Raw genomic sequence first — 13,764 nt, 5'->3', positions numbered from 1 at the left:
CACCGCAATACTGCCTTTCGTTCCTTTTCTCTTATCCAGTTCTGTTAACTGGCAGTAGGTAGCACACCCCTAATAGAATTTGAGAATCAGATATTAGGGGTTCATCAAGATAAACCGGTGCGGTAGTTTTTGTTGTTGTTTAGGATACATATGACTTATGCTAGCCATACACTATACAATTATCGGGGCGATCCTGCCGATATCCGCGGATCGCCCCGATAATTGTACTGTGTGTGGGGGCGACCAAGATCAAAATATCGATCGGTCTGGCATGCCGAATCGACCAGCATGTTGGACTGATGCGATATTTGCAAGTTTGTAGTCGGCCGCATCGGGCAGTGTATGCGGTCACTGCCCGAGCAATCAACTTTTCCCCCAGTTCTCTGCATGTGCATGGACTCACCTTCCTATCCCCAGCGACTGCAGAGCTGTGCGCTGAGCCGATGAACTTCCGGGTAGCTGCTGTTCACTTCCGGCGTCATAGGTTAGTTGAAGTCTAGGCAGTGAGTAGTTTGGTAAGACAGCGCTGTTCCTTAAACACGCTAATAATAGGGATACTGTAAGTAGGGCTTGCAGTTGTCATATATTTTAATTACATTTTGATCATGCCCATTTTATTAGTATGTAACATATGTAAACACTTAACCACTTATTTTTTACATCAGTAATATTTGCACGATGGGGGAGATGTACAAAGCCCAGAAACGGTAACAGCGCACGTTATGTGCGCTGATACCGCTTCTCCCCGATGTATGATCGGGGGTCTGGGCTGTAAATGACAGGGGCGCTATGCGCCCCTGTCATTATCGGCGCTGCTATCTACAAGATAGCAGCGCCGATAGCCTGGGCTATGTACGAACAGTCAGATCGTCTGACCGTTTGGCCGGCTGTAGCTGTAGTTATCGACGGCTACAGCCTGGCGCTATCCTATCCCCACAGCAGGGACAGTGCTGTCCCTGCTGTGGCGGCTGCCGGCTCCACGCGGGGATCTCGCAATACTTGCGAGATAACGTGCATGCTCAGTGGAGCCGGCCGGGACAGAGACACAGCGCATCAGCACTAGGCTGATGCGCTGCTGTCTCTAACGGGTAGCGCCGGAGGGGGGAGTTAACGCTCCCCCTCTCCGGCCGATGAGATGTTTATACATCTCATCGGTAGTGCTTCCTGCTTCGCCTCGGTAAAGAGGCGAAGCGGGAAGCGTTATAGCGGCACGTTAAGTGCCGCTATAATACATCTACCCCATTATGACTTACGAAATTAGCTAATATAGCACAATGGGGGAGATGTATGAAACCCTGAAGCGGTATCAGTGTACCTTATGTGCGCTGATACCGCTTTTCCCCGATGTATGATCGGGGGTCTTGGCGGTAAATGACAGGGGCGCTAAGCGCCTCTGTCATTATCGTCGCTGCTATCTACAAGATAGCAGCGCCAATAGCCTGGGCCATGTACAAACGGTCATACCGCATGACCGATCGGCCAGCTGTAGCTGTCGTTATCGACAGCTACAGCCTGGCACTAGCCTATCCCCACAGCAGGGACAGCGCTGTCCCTTCTGCGGCGGCTGCCGGCTGCAGGGATCCACGCGGGGATCTCGCGATACTTGCGAGATCCCGCGCATGCTCAGTGGAGCCGGCCGAGACAGAGACACAGCGCTTCAGCACTAGGCTGATGCGCTGCTGTCTCTAACGGGTAGCGCCGGAGGGTTCTTACATCTCATCGGTAGTGCTTCCTGCTTCGCCTCGGTAAAGAGGCAAAATGGGAAGCGTTATAGCGGCACGTTAAGTGCCACTATAATACATCTACTCCATTATTTGTTACCAAAAAATGTGCTTTATTATCTTATTTTTCAGAGTTTAGTGTTGTAACAAATAGTGCTAGAGATGTAAGAAGCGTGATCAGCGCACGTTATGTGCGCTAATACTGCTTCTCCCCGATGTATGATCGGGGGGCTGCGCAGTAAATGACAGGGGCGCTATGCACCCCTGCCATTATCGGTGCTGTTATCTCCAAGGTAGCATCGCCGATTGGCAGGGGCATGTATGAACGGTCAGTTCACCTGACCGTTCCGGTCGCTATCGCCAGCTACAGCCAGGCAATACCCTATCCCCACAGCAGGGACAGTGCTGTCCCTGCATGCGGGATCTTGCAATTCTTGAAAGATCCCGCGCATGCACAGTAGAGCCGGCCAGGATGAGACACAGCACTAGGCTGATGCGCTATGTCCTCAGGCTGGGTTCGCCGGAGGGGTGAGTTAACGCTCCCCCGCTTTGGCAGATGAGATGTTCTTACATCTCATCGCTAGTGCTTCCTGCTTTACCTTGGCAAAGAACCGAAGCAGGAAGCGATATAGCGGAACGTTAGGTGCCGCTATAATACATCTCCCCTAATGTGTTTTATTACTTTATAAAATAATAAGGTTAAAAATGTAGTGCTGTAACAAATGTGTTATATTACAATGGGGTAGATGTATGAAGCCCAGAAGCGGTATCAGCGCACGTTATGTGCGCTGATACCGCTTCTCCCCGATGTATGATCGGGGGTCTGGGCGGTAAATGACAGGGGCGCCGACGGCAGGGCCATGTATGAACGATCATAACGCATGACTGTTCGGCCGGCTGTAGCTGTCGTTATCGACAGCTACAGCCTGGCGCTAGCCTTTCCCCACAGCAGGGACAGCGCTGTCCCTGCTGCGGCGGCTGCCGGCTCCAGGGCTCCACGCGGGGATCTTGCGATACTTGCGAGATCCCGCGCATGCTCAGTGGAGCCGGCCAGGACAGAGACAACAGCGCATCAGCACTAGGCTGATGCGCTGCTGTCTCTAACGGGTAGCGCCGGAGGGGGGAGTTAATGCTCCCCCTCTCCGGCCGATGAGATGTTTATACATCTCATCGGTAGTGCTTCCTGCTTCCCCTCGGTAAAGAGGCGAAGGGGGAAGTGTTATAGCAGCACGTTAAGTGCCGCTATAATACATCTACCCCCTTATTTCTAAAGCTGGTTACACTTTTAACGATGCGTACCCAGCCGACCAATCGTGCAACGGGACCCAGCTGGGCTCCTTGCATCGACAAGTGCACACACACTTGCTGATGTCAAGAGCAAAGTTGCGGCAGTGGGTGCCATGCTGCATTTGGCAGCATGTTCCTTGTTGACTATGACACCCGTCGGACCAGCATGCAGGTCCATCAGCCAATGTTGTTGATGATGTGTGGGAGCATGCATCGTCAGCGACATAGAAGTTACATATTAGATGATGTTCCCGATATGTTATCCGATCCTTACCTCCTTGAAGAAGGCAGAGCCCCTGCCGAAACGCGTCGGAGACCCTCTACATTCTGACACCACAGCCAGCTTACACCAGAGCTCTTCATTCCCGCGGAGAACTCGGTCGAGCCTTGCTGCTTCCAGAACCCTCTCTACCCACCACCCGCAGGGCCGCGCTGGGCATCACACCTAGCAAAGCCCTGCGCACCCCTCTTGATCACCACTCCACCTGCTAGACCCAGGCGACCACGCACCGCCCCCTGGGAGCAACCAACACCAGCTCCACTCACAGCTGTTCGTCCAGCAGCAATCCCTAAGCGATCCACATCAGCAGGCACCCACCAGGCAGCGGGAACAGAACGCCAGCAACGCGGTGCACCTAGCCCCACAGTGCACCAGCAAGCCACTACCACACACAGAGCTTCCTCCAACCGCTGACACCGCAGCAGCCATTCAACACCGCATCTGCAAAAGGAAATTCTAACACCAGCTACCAGCAGCCCAAGCCTTTTTCACCAACAAATCCTACCGGTAGGTAAGTGACTCCGAGACTTATACCCCTGTGCGGGACGCCGCTAGGGTGTACATCCACAACCGCCAGACCCGCTGCCAACCCACCACTCCCCTCCCCCCGAGACATCCTAAGACTGTTGACCAAAGGTCCAGTAGGGGTAACGTGCCGGTCTATTGAACTGCACGGAAAGGAACCCCCTAAAAAGGTCCTCTCACCTCCCCAGTCTCCACCCACACACACCCCTAAGTGGATCGCTCACCCCACCTGGGTGCCTGGGACCGAACAGGATTAGTACTGTTTTTTTCCAATACACCCTTTGGCCCCCATTTTTGCCTCTGTCTTCATTTCCTCACCCACCACATCCAGTCCATTAGACCCCCTTCCCTCCCTACACCCCATCACTCCACACACAACATCGAACACAAAAGACCACAACACACTATTACTCCAGCATTACACCCATAGGGCGAGCGCACCCTCCGCACCCTCTACCCCATGTTATCCGATCCGCCAACATCAGACGACATATCATCTAGTGTGTACCCGGCGTTACAGATATATCTTCAGATCGAGTGATCTGCAGATGATGGTTGTTCATAAATCACCAGTGATGTCAGTGGAGAGATTCCGGCTCTGTTAAAGCCGAAATCTCTCTGGGGCTTGCGGCCACGAGACCCTACCACAAGGGTCTCGTCGCAAGCCCGATGGTTGCGATGGTCTTGACCATCGCGACCATCATCATGGCCGCTCGCAATAGCTGTGGGTGGTCACCCACAGCTATGCGAGCGGCCAAGAAGCTGATCCACAAAAAAAAAAAAAAACGGCCCTGATTAAGAGCGAGCGCTCTGTCAGAGCGACCGGCTCTGAATCAGGGCCACAGTTATTAAGTCATGCAAACTATTTACAGTGCAAGTGTTGTACAACAGCTAAAAAAATTTATTTTTTTAACAGAGATCATGGCGACTGAAAATTAAAAAAATTTTATAACAGAATTTATAGCTGTATATCGTGCACATCCATGCCTATGGAAGTGCAAGGATGACTGTTTTATGAACCGGGAAAAAAGGGCATTGGCATATAATGCCCTCATTGAGGTTGCCGAGTCCAAAATACCTAATGCCAATCTGACATGGGTCAAAAACAAAATAGCTAATTTACGCACCGTGTTCAAGAAGGAACACAATAAATGGTTGGATTCACATAGATCTGGCGCATCCACTGACCAGATATACACACCACGGCTGTGGTATTATAACCTTTTGACATTCACTTTGGATCAAGAGCTGCCAAGGGAGTCATTTCATACCCTGGATGAAGAGGATGATGAAGCATCAGCGTCTCATTCTGCAGTGGCCACGGACAACATGGTAAGTGTACTCTAAATAATGTTGTTGTAGCAATGCTTTCCAAACTTTGCCCAATCATGGCACCCTAGAGTATCAGCTTTATATCCATGGCACCCCTGGGGTAAAATTTTTGGATTGTTAAAAATTCCAAAAACTAAATGCAGTAAATTGTGCTTATATGTCAACCTTAGGTTCAGTTATGTAGTGGTTGACAGGCCTGTACTTTATTTGTTCCTAATGATTTTTATTTGGCAGCTGTTAGTACTGGTTCTGCCTCTAACACTTTATTTATTTTTTTTAAGTTTTTTGGGACTTGACCATGAAGCTAAGGCAACCTTGGAAGTGCCCTGAGGCACCCCAGGTTGCCACGCCACCCAATTTGTGAACCAGTCTGTTACAGCAGAGGTTACCTTATTGAGTTTATATGTGTCCCTTTCAAACCTCAGTACAAAAATTTCGACAAACAGTCGAAGAAATGTGTTTAGGATTTTGGTAACAAATTCTTTAAAAAAATGTATACCTAAAACACAATTGATTTAACCAACACAATTTTTGTACATTTCCAACATTTATTACACAAAAAAAACAAACACATACCACACTATTATTACAAAAACAGGAGACAGAATCATTAATGATGTAATTTATTAAAAAATGACCTAGCAGTGTAAAAATTTCTATATTTAAAAAAAAAAACACAACACACATGCGTAATGTTAACTTGCCCCTTAAACTCATCATTCATAATTTACAGTAGTTAAAAATCACTGCCAGATATTATTTTGCCAAGCAACACAAGTGAACATTAACATTATTTTACATTTTAACTTTTTACCACTCTCACATTCAGATGGAGGATTCTGCAGGTTTACAACAAAGCAACATTGATGAACCAAGTACAAGCACTAACAGAGGGAATCAAGATACAAACCCAACCATCCAACCTACGCAGACATCTCCAACTATTCCAAATGAACCAGCTAACACCAGCATCTCCAGTTCACAAGGTCGCAGCAGCATCAGTTTCCAGAGAAGACTTCGGAAAAGAAATCATGATGGTGGACCAAGTGATCCCGTGGCGGAAAGTCTACTAGCCACCGCAAAGAATTTAATGGCAACAACCATGGATGAGTATGATGCTATTGGAGTGAATGTAGCTGCAAAACTAAAGAAAATTGATCCAAGCTACAGGGAGGATGTTGAACGTCTGATTTATGAAATCCTGTTTATGGGACGGCGTGGGGAAGTGGGTCGTCACACTATCATATGTCCTGATCCATCAAGACACCAACACCAGCAATATCAAGAAACCCAGCCTCCACCACAGTATTTTAACCATCAGCTGGACGGACACAGCTTCCAGGGTAACCATGTTTATAATCGATCATCTTCACTTGCATCGTATAGCCAAAGGCAACAATATAGTGCTAACCCTTCCCCTTCAGAAAGTATTTCTCCTCAGCAATATGGCCATTATGCTGAATTATAATTTGGTTATCATAATAATATTACATTACATTTTGTAGTTTTACAAAGTTAAACACACTATGTTCTTTTTACAAATAACTATCCCAATGAAAAGTGGTGTGAAAAAAACATCTACAAATAAAGTAAAATTGATGATTACAAATGACTTTACTCGTTTTTGAAAAATATATTACCTTAAAATATTCCCCTTTAAGAACTTTGATTATTACCAGACAGGTCTCAGGTATAATACAACACAATAATTGTGCCGAAATTAGTTGTAAATTATCAAATCTTCCAAAGATCTACCAGTTGCCAAGAAGCGCAACGTTGCCACTAGTCTTTGGTCCACGGGAATGGCTTTTCGACATAGTGTATCTTGTGTTTCTATTAATGGTGTAACAAGATGCAGCAACTCCATGAAACTTTGCTCATTCATACGTAAGTAGTTACGATAATCATCAGGATTATTTTCACGTATTTCATGTAGTAGAGGCATGTGAGAGAAATGTTCTCTTCTAAGTAGCCATTCCTTCGTCCAGCAACTCCGTTTTTTGGGAATCTTCTTGCACTTCAAGCTTTTATAATGACAAATACAAGCGGCAGCAATGAGAGCAACTGCTTGATTGTGACGTTTATCCATCTGATAAAAAAACACAGAAAAAAAAAATTTCATTAAAGGTGAAAAATACAATACTCCTACCCTCAACCCACCACTGACATAAGTGTCTAAATCTTGTGGGTACTATCCATGTGTACAGTATGAAATAATGGCTTAAAAATGCAGCAGGGGGAATTGTGATAACTATATGTCCTGCCAACGTGGTATGGTGGTAGTTACCGTCACTTGGGGTTCTATTGCTTGTGGAGGAGAACAGGTAACCTTACAATGGCGGCCTAAAGGGATGTTATACTGTGAGTACCACTACAGTATTTCTAATTTTTTAAATCTAAATTATTTTTTTTATATTTTTTTTATGGTGGCCAGATTTTTTTTATACATTTTTTTGGGAACAATTCGTTTTAAGGGGAAATTCCCAAAAGTAGAGGCTATTTTTTAAAAGCCTACACCCCAAAACCCCTATTCTGCATTTTTTTCCACTTGCTATAGTGATTTGAAAAATTATCCCTGTTTTTTTTAAAATTGACCCTTGACCCCATTTAAGGAAGAAAACGGCAATTTTGAGGAAATATGCCTGGGACCCCCCTAAAGATGTCTAGACAGGGGGATCACTATGGGTACCCCTGTTTTTGCCTGCAAAAGAAAGTCGGGTTTTTAAATTGCTTTGCCAGGTGTTCTTTCCTGCCGCTGCTATTATAAACCACGACTTCGTTCAGTAGTTATAAATGGGGATACCCATAGTGATCCCCCATGTCTACACATCTTTAGGGGGGGTCCCTAGAATATTTCCCAAAAAGTCCCGTTTGTGTTGAACCTGTAAAAAAAAATTACATAAGGTCCCCCCCCAAAAGCCAAAACCGCCCCAGGCTTGCCAGCCAGTGGTGGTTTCTAAAAATACGGAGAACAAAATGTGTAGGGTTCCACCATATTTTAGAAACCAACACCAGGCTGCAGGGACTAGTGCTGGTTTTAAATATAGGGGGCAAAAAAGACGTGGGGTACCCCCTATATTTAAGACCAGCACCAGACCCAACCAACCGGGGTGTAATGCCACAGCCCGGAGACCCAATCACCGGGGCTCCAGGCCCAAAGCATTACACCCCAAGTCGGTCAGCGCAAGCCGGTGATCTCGGAGGAGTCGGGTACCCCCCCAAAAAGGGTCCCCCCTCTCCTGAGCACCACAGGCTTACGCTGAAGCCTGGGGCTCATCCCCATACCCCTGGAGCGGTGGGTATGGGGGTAATAGGGGGGGCCAAATAATGTAACACTATTGTACTTTACAGTGGAACTACAAGTGCCAGCATGCCTGCCATTTTGCACTTGTGGAACTACAAGTGCCAGCAGACATGCGGCATGTGTAATTTCACTGTAAAAAAAATAGTTAACAAAAGACAAAACACACACACCGTGACAGTATAACTTTATTACATACACCTACCCATTCACACATACTTACCTATACCAGATGTTCTGTCCCCTTCTCCACATAGAATATAAAAAAAAAATGGGCCTGCAAAGAAAGATTTCATACTCACCTACATCCAGCGCTGGTCTCCGCAGTAATCCATGGCAGTTTAAAAACAAAAAAACAAGTTAACCGATCCACGCAACACAGCTATCTGTATGTGTGTTGTCACACATACAGATAGCTCCCGAATGGCAGCTCTCGGCACTTCACGGGGCATTGCAGTCCCGTGAGCTAATCAGCGGTCGCGCTCACTGTAGAGCGCCCGCTGATTTGCTCCAGCAACTGACAGTTCAAACGTGGGCTGAGGGGGTCATTCAGACCCACTCGCAAGCGGCAGTATGCTCGCAAGTGGGTCGATGGTCCCCACTGCGCATGCGCATGACGGAGGGAGCTCCGTCGTGCGCATGCGCGAGACCCGGACTGCAACAGCCAAGCTGTCGCTCCGGGTCTCGCACCAAAGGGGGCGTGCTGTCGATGGTGACTGACAGCACGCCCCCTTTGGTGGGCGTGCCTGCCAGACGGAGGCGTTCCCATGGTAACGCCTACCGTCTGAAGCCGGCCCCACTGACATCACTAGTGATGTCAGTGGGAGTGATTTTGGCTCTGATAGAGCCCAAATCACTCCAGGGCTTGTGGCTGGGAAACTCTACCGCAGGGTTTCCGTCGCAAGTCCGATGGTCGCGATGGTCAAGACCATCGCAACCATCTTTTTGAACGCTCGTATATGCTGTGGGTGGTGACCCACAGCTATACGAGCGTCCAGGAGGACGCTCCATTTTAATGGAGGGGGGCCCTGATTCAGAGCGAGCGCTCTGGTCAGAGCGTCCGGCTCTGAATCAGGGCCTGAGTCTGCACACAGGCCTCCACCTCTCTTAAAACGTCCCTGGTTACATGAAATATTAAATACTGAACTTACATTGCATGTGTGGTCATAAATAAGGTAAATAAAATGTGTTGTATTTGTGACATTACTGGTCTCTGCCTTGCCCTTACACGATACATTTTAAAAGGCTTCCTGGCACTTGTAGTGCCTACACTTTTAACATAGGAGTCCATTATCTCGGAGGAGGAAGGAAACACCTTAATCTTAGGTTAAATTTAATGCATACATGCCTACCCTCCCGGTTTTCGCGGGAGGCTCCCGATTTTTCGGGTAACCCCCCGCACCCCCGGAAGGGTAGGCATTTCTCCCGCCTTCTGCCCACTTCCTAGTGAAGTGGGCAGAATGAGGAGAATACCCGCGGCGATCGCGGGTCTCCGTGAAGGGGGCGGGGCTTAAGATGTGATTCTGCATGAATCACAGCATTTGGCCCCGCCCCCTATGTAAACTGGACCCAATCGCGGCAGTTTTGCCATGAGGGGGCGGGGCTTAATGACGTGCATCGTTAGGCCCCGCCCCCAACGGCCCCCTGCTGCTTCTCTTACCCGGGCTTCTCCCGGGAAGAGATTTATAAAGGTAGGTAAGTATGATTTAATGTTCTCTGATTGGAAAATGACACATGTCAGCAGCATGCTGATTCTCACCTTGTCCACGTCTGCAGAGCACTTCCTCTGTAGTCATTTGGAGTCCAGCCTACTATGCAAATTCTTTTGTCCCTCCCCTGTGAGGGAACAAAAATATGACAGAGCCTGGCAGATTTTTGTTAGAAAAAATCTGTTTTAAAATATCTGTCAGTGTATGGGCAAGATATCTGTTGCTTTTAAATTGGTCTGTTGGTCAGACAGATATTTTTATCTGTCAGTGTATGGGCAAGATATCTGTTGCTTTTAAATTGGTCTGTCGGTCAGACAGATATTTTTATCTGACAGTGTATGGCCAGCTTTACACAGATTCTGTGGCTGGCTGACTTCAAGTCTCCATTTTACCTGGTTTTAATCAGCCATAGAATCTGTGTAGTTCATGCGTGTCCCAAATTAAAAGGACACAAGCCTACCTATACATTAACAGAACTGTTCCCAGCATGCTTTGCTAGTAAACAGCTACTTGTCTAAACGTGTAGCCTATGGTATATTAATATTTCTTACAGTAAAAGCTATTTTTGCTCATTGTTGCACAATTATGTTACAGAAAGACAGCATACCAAATCCCGACAGTCTCCAGCTAGAAGCCACATTTGAAAATGTCTTTGTAGTGGGTTGTAGGAAACAACATATATTGACTAAAATAGACAGCAATTACATGGACACCCTGACCCATATACTAAAGCTGGAAGTCTGTGATCTTCCACATGTAAGTATAAATGTTTTTCAATACTGCCATTCCACAAAGATCTCGCTATTGTTTCAATAAAAAAAAAGAAAGAATTGCATCTTATTTTTAGCCTATTGTGTTCTCTGGAAGCCACCATCTTGGTAAGGAGGAATTGCTACACTCCAAGATTCGCTTCAGCATCTCCCCATATGAAAACGATGACACATTATATGCTTTGGTGCTAAATGTATATGGAGAAAAGCAAGATCAGAATTATTCACTCTATCTAAAGGTAAGTACACAGGCTTCTTGCTATCTACAGTACATTGTTCGCTTTCATTTAATAAATATAACCTAAAGGATAAAATGAAATAGCATCTATATATAGCAGTAGAACAATGCCAGCCAGTGGACCCATTGTCACGTATGTGTTATAAAAGTCTTAGCAGTTACTTATAAAGCACATAGGCCTAAATTAGTGTACCGGTGGCATTGCTGGGAGCATTACGCAATTGCATTTTGTGATCATGTCACTCAGCAATGATTGTAGGTGTAGAAAATGTCATATTGGATCTCTTGGGCTACAGAGTTATGTCAGCATGGCTATTTCCTTACAGTACTATCTGCAATTTTAAGGTACTATTTTTCAAAGAAACTTTGTCTCCTAATGTTCCTGCTTATACCATGTGGTAAATAAGGATTTAGCTATTTGGCCACTGTACTCTTGGTATGGGCATTACTATTAACCCTTTAACTAGAGCAGTATCTCATATGTTCTGGAAAGTACATTGCTCACATGGGAAATTTTGGATTTGAAATGAGATGTGTATATTGTGATCAGATTTCTGCATCTAACGGGCACATCAGCAGCTGAAATACCTCACCAATTGTTGAGGTTTCCGATGATAACGTCATGTCACGGAAACAGGTTTTCATTTGGTGCATTGCCTTTGATAACAGGACAGGCGTTCAAGATGAGCAGCGATTTGGCCGGCCAAGCATGTCCACCACAGATAACAAAAATGCAGTGCACCAAACCTGTTTCCGTGACATGACGTCATCACCGTACACCTTGACAAGTTGGCAATGAATTTCAGCTGCTGATGTGCCCTTTAGACGCAGAAATCTGATCACACTGCACCTCAGTGTTTGACCATGCTTCCGCCAGCCCCGCCATCTTACAGCTGATGTTGGGACAGTATGACTGATATGAGGCACAGTCTAATGGCCGTGAGGTGAAGCAGTGGTCTACTAGAGAACATTACACACATGAGAGGTCATCTTACCTTATTTATTAAACACCTTCGTATTCCCTGATCAAAACAGTTTTGAAAAAGTACCAGAGCTGCATAGGATGAGTGAGAATTGTCCTGCTTAACAATGGTCACAAAGGGCAGTCGTCACTCATTGTATGCAGTAAGATTAATAAAAGCATGCACAGCACTATTTATTCATATTGTATCAATTTAAGGGCAAATGTTGACTTTTGCAGCATCATTTTTTATGGTCACAGACAGCTTCCATTCACTGGTTATGGGTGCAATTTCTAGGTCATCTGACAGCCTCCCAAATACTATCACAACAGTCTGGGTGATAAGACGCCCTGTGCACCCCATGCACTGTGCACCCCATCTGCTTATATTAACAAATGGGAGTTGGGAGTGGCCAGGGCTGTAACTAGGGGAATGCGACCTTTGCTCGGGACACTCGGCCCTGGGGGCAGCACAGTCGCTGCCCCACAGCACCTGCAAGTGGCTTGCAGGATGCCTGGAACAACACCCTGCACTGCGGAGTGCTACTTCACAGAGCCAGTGGCCCCATCCCCTAAGCGTGACATCATGATGTCACATGGAACAGGGCACACTGCTGTCCTGTTAGGGCACTGAGAGCTGCATTCTCTGCTTCTCAACACATTATCCTCCATGTCAGCAGCACATTAAAGTACTACAGATGTGTCCTCATACATCTATCTTGATTGCACCACATGGCGCAGGCCGCCTGGTGTGACTTAGATACTGCGCCATGTGTAGCAATTCCCATGCTCCAGTACTTTTTCACAAATTTTCTGTTTAATTCGCTAATAATATGCTAAATAGCTAATAGTGTACTAAGTGGGAGATTCAGCTTGGGATGGAATTGCAAAACTGCGCGCAAGCAGCTTTCCAATTCCATCCTTGTAATGTAAATATGTAAATACAGCAGGAGGTGTATGCTGTGTGGCACAAATTGGGAATAGGTGTATGTAACACATCTGCATGGTCAGCTACATATTTCTAATATCCACTTATTGAATCTTTGTGCACTGTATGGAGAACACAATTGAGTAATTGAATTTTGTGGCTAACAAGCACAGCATCACACTTGTTCTTGATTTCCAAAGTGATAACTTTTACATTTGTTAAATATTATATCTTGTAGTTTAAAGCATCAGATGATGTTCATCTAGGGATTATAGGAAAATATGTTTGGTCTCCAGACATCCAACAAATCCTCTTGGAGGGGAGGTTTGATGACAATGACAAGTGGACCATGAGTGCTTCCAGTGCACACAGATGTTTACAGCTTAACCTCGGACAACATGCACAAGGTATAGTAATCCAGTATTGAACTGAACAAAAATAATTTAAATTGTATTTATTTTTTTAATTTACATATGTGTATATAGACATTTTTGCAGGTATTAATCATGTCTCTCATTGGAACTAATTAGAAGACTTCTGTCTCCCACCATGTCACTTTTCACAGTAAGGACAAGATGGCCCCTGCACATGCTCAGTAGTAAGCTTGTTGGCCATCTTGGAAAAAGGCAAGAAGTCTCCCCCGGAGAACAGGAAGACTTGAGTCTGCACAGTAGCAGACCCCTCTTTCAATATGAGATGCAGGAGGAGGGAG

The 13,764-nt window shown here is 46.1% G+C and overlaps 1 protein-coding gene across 1 annotated transcript in view; it reads left to right on the top strand.

Annotated features, from left to right (window-relative positions):
* APOLTP (apolipoprotein lipid transfer particle homolog) overlaps positions 1-13,764 on the top strand; it is a 345,964-nt gene that overhangs the window by 264,241 nt on the left and 67,959 nt on the right. The window contains exons 47-49 of the mRNA XM_088466926.1: positions 10,750-10,911; positions 11,003-11,164; positions 13,291-13,459. Of these exons, the coding sequence (XP_088323052.1) occupies positions 10,750-10,911; positions 11,003-11,164; positions 13,291-13,459 (493 nt within the window). The remainder of the gene's footprint in view (positions 1-10,749; positions 10,912-11,002; positions 11,165-13,290; positions 13,460-13,764) is intronic.

The sequence above is a fragment of the Taudactylus pleione genome, unplaced genomic scaffold (assembly GCF_031769625.1).
Source record: "Taudactylus pleione unplaced genomic scaffold, aTauple2 ptg000066l, whole genome shotgun sequence".
Taxonomy (NCBI): Eukaryota; Metazoa; Chordata; class Amphibia; order Anura; family Myobatrachidae; genus Taudactylus; species Taudactylus pleione.
This window is presented reverse-complemented; position numbering and strand designations above follow the sequence as displayed.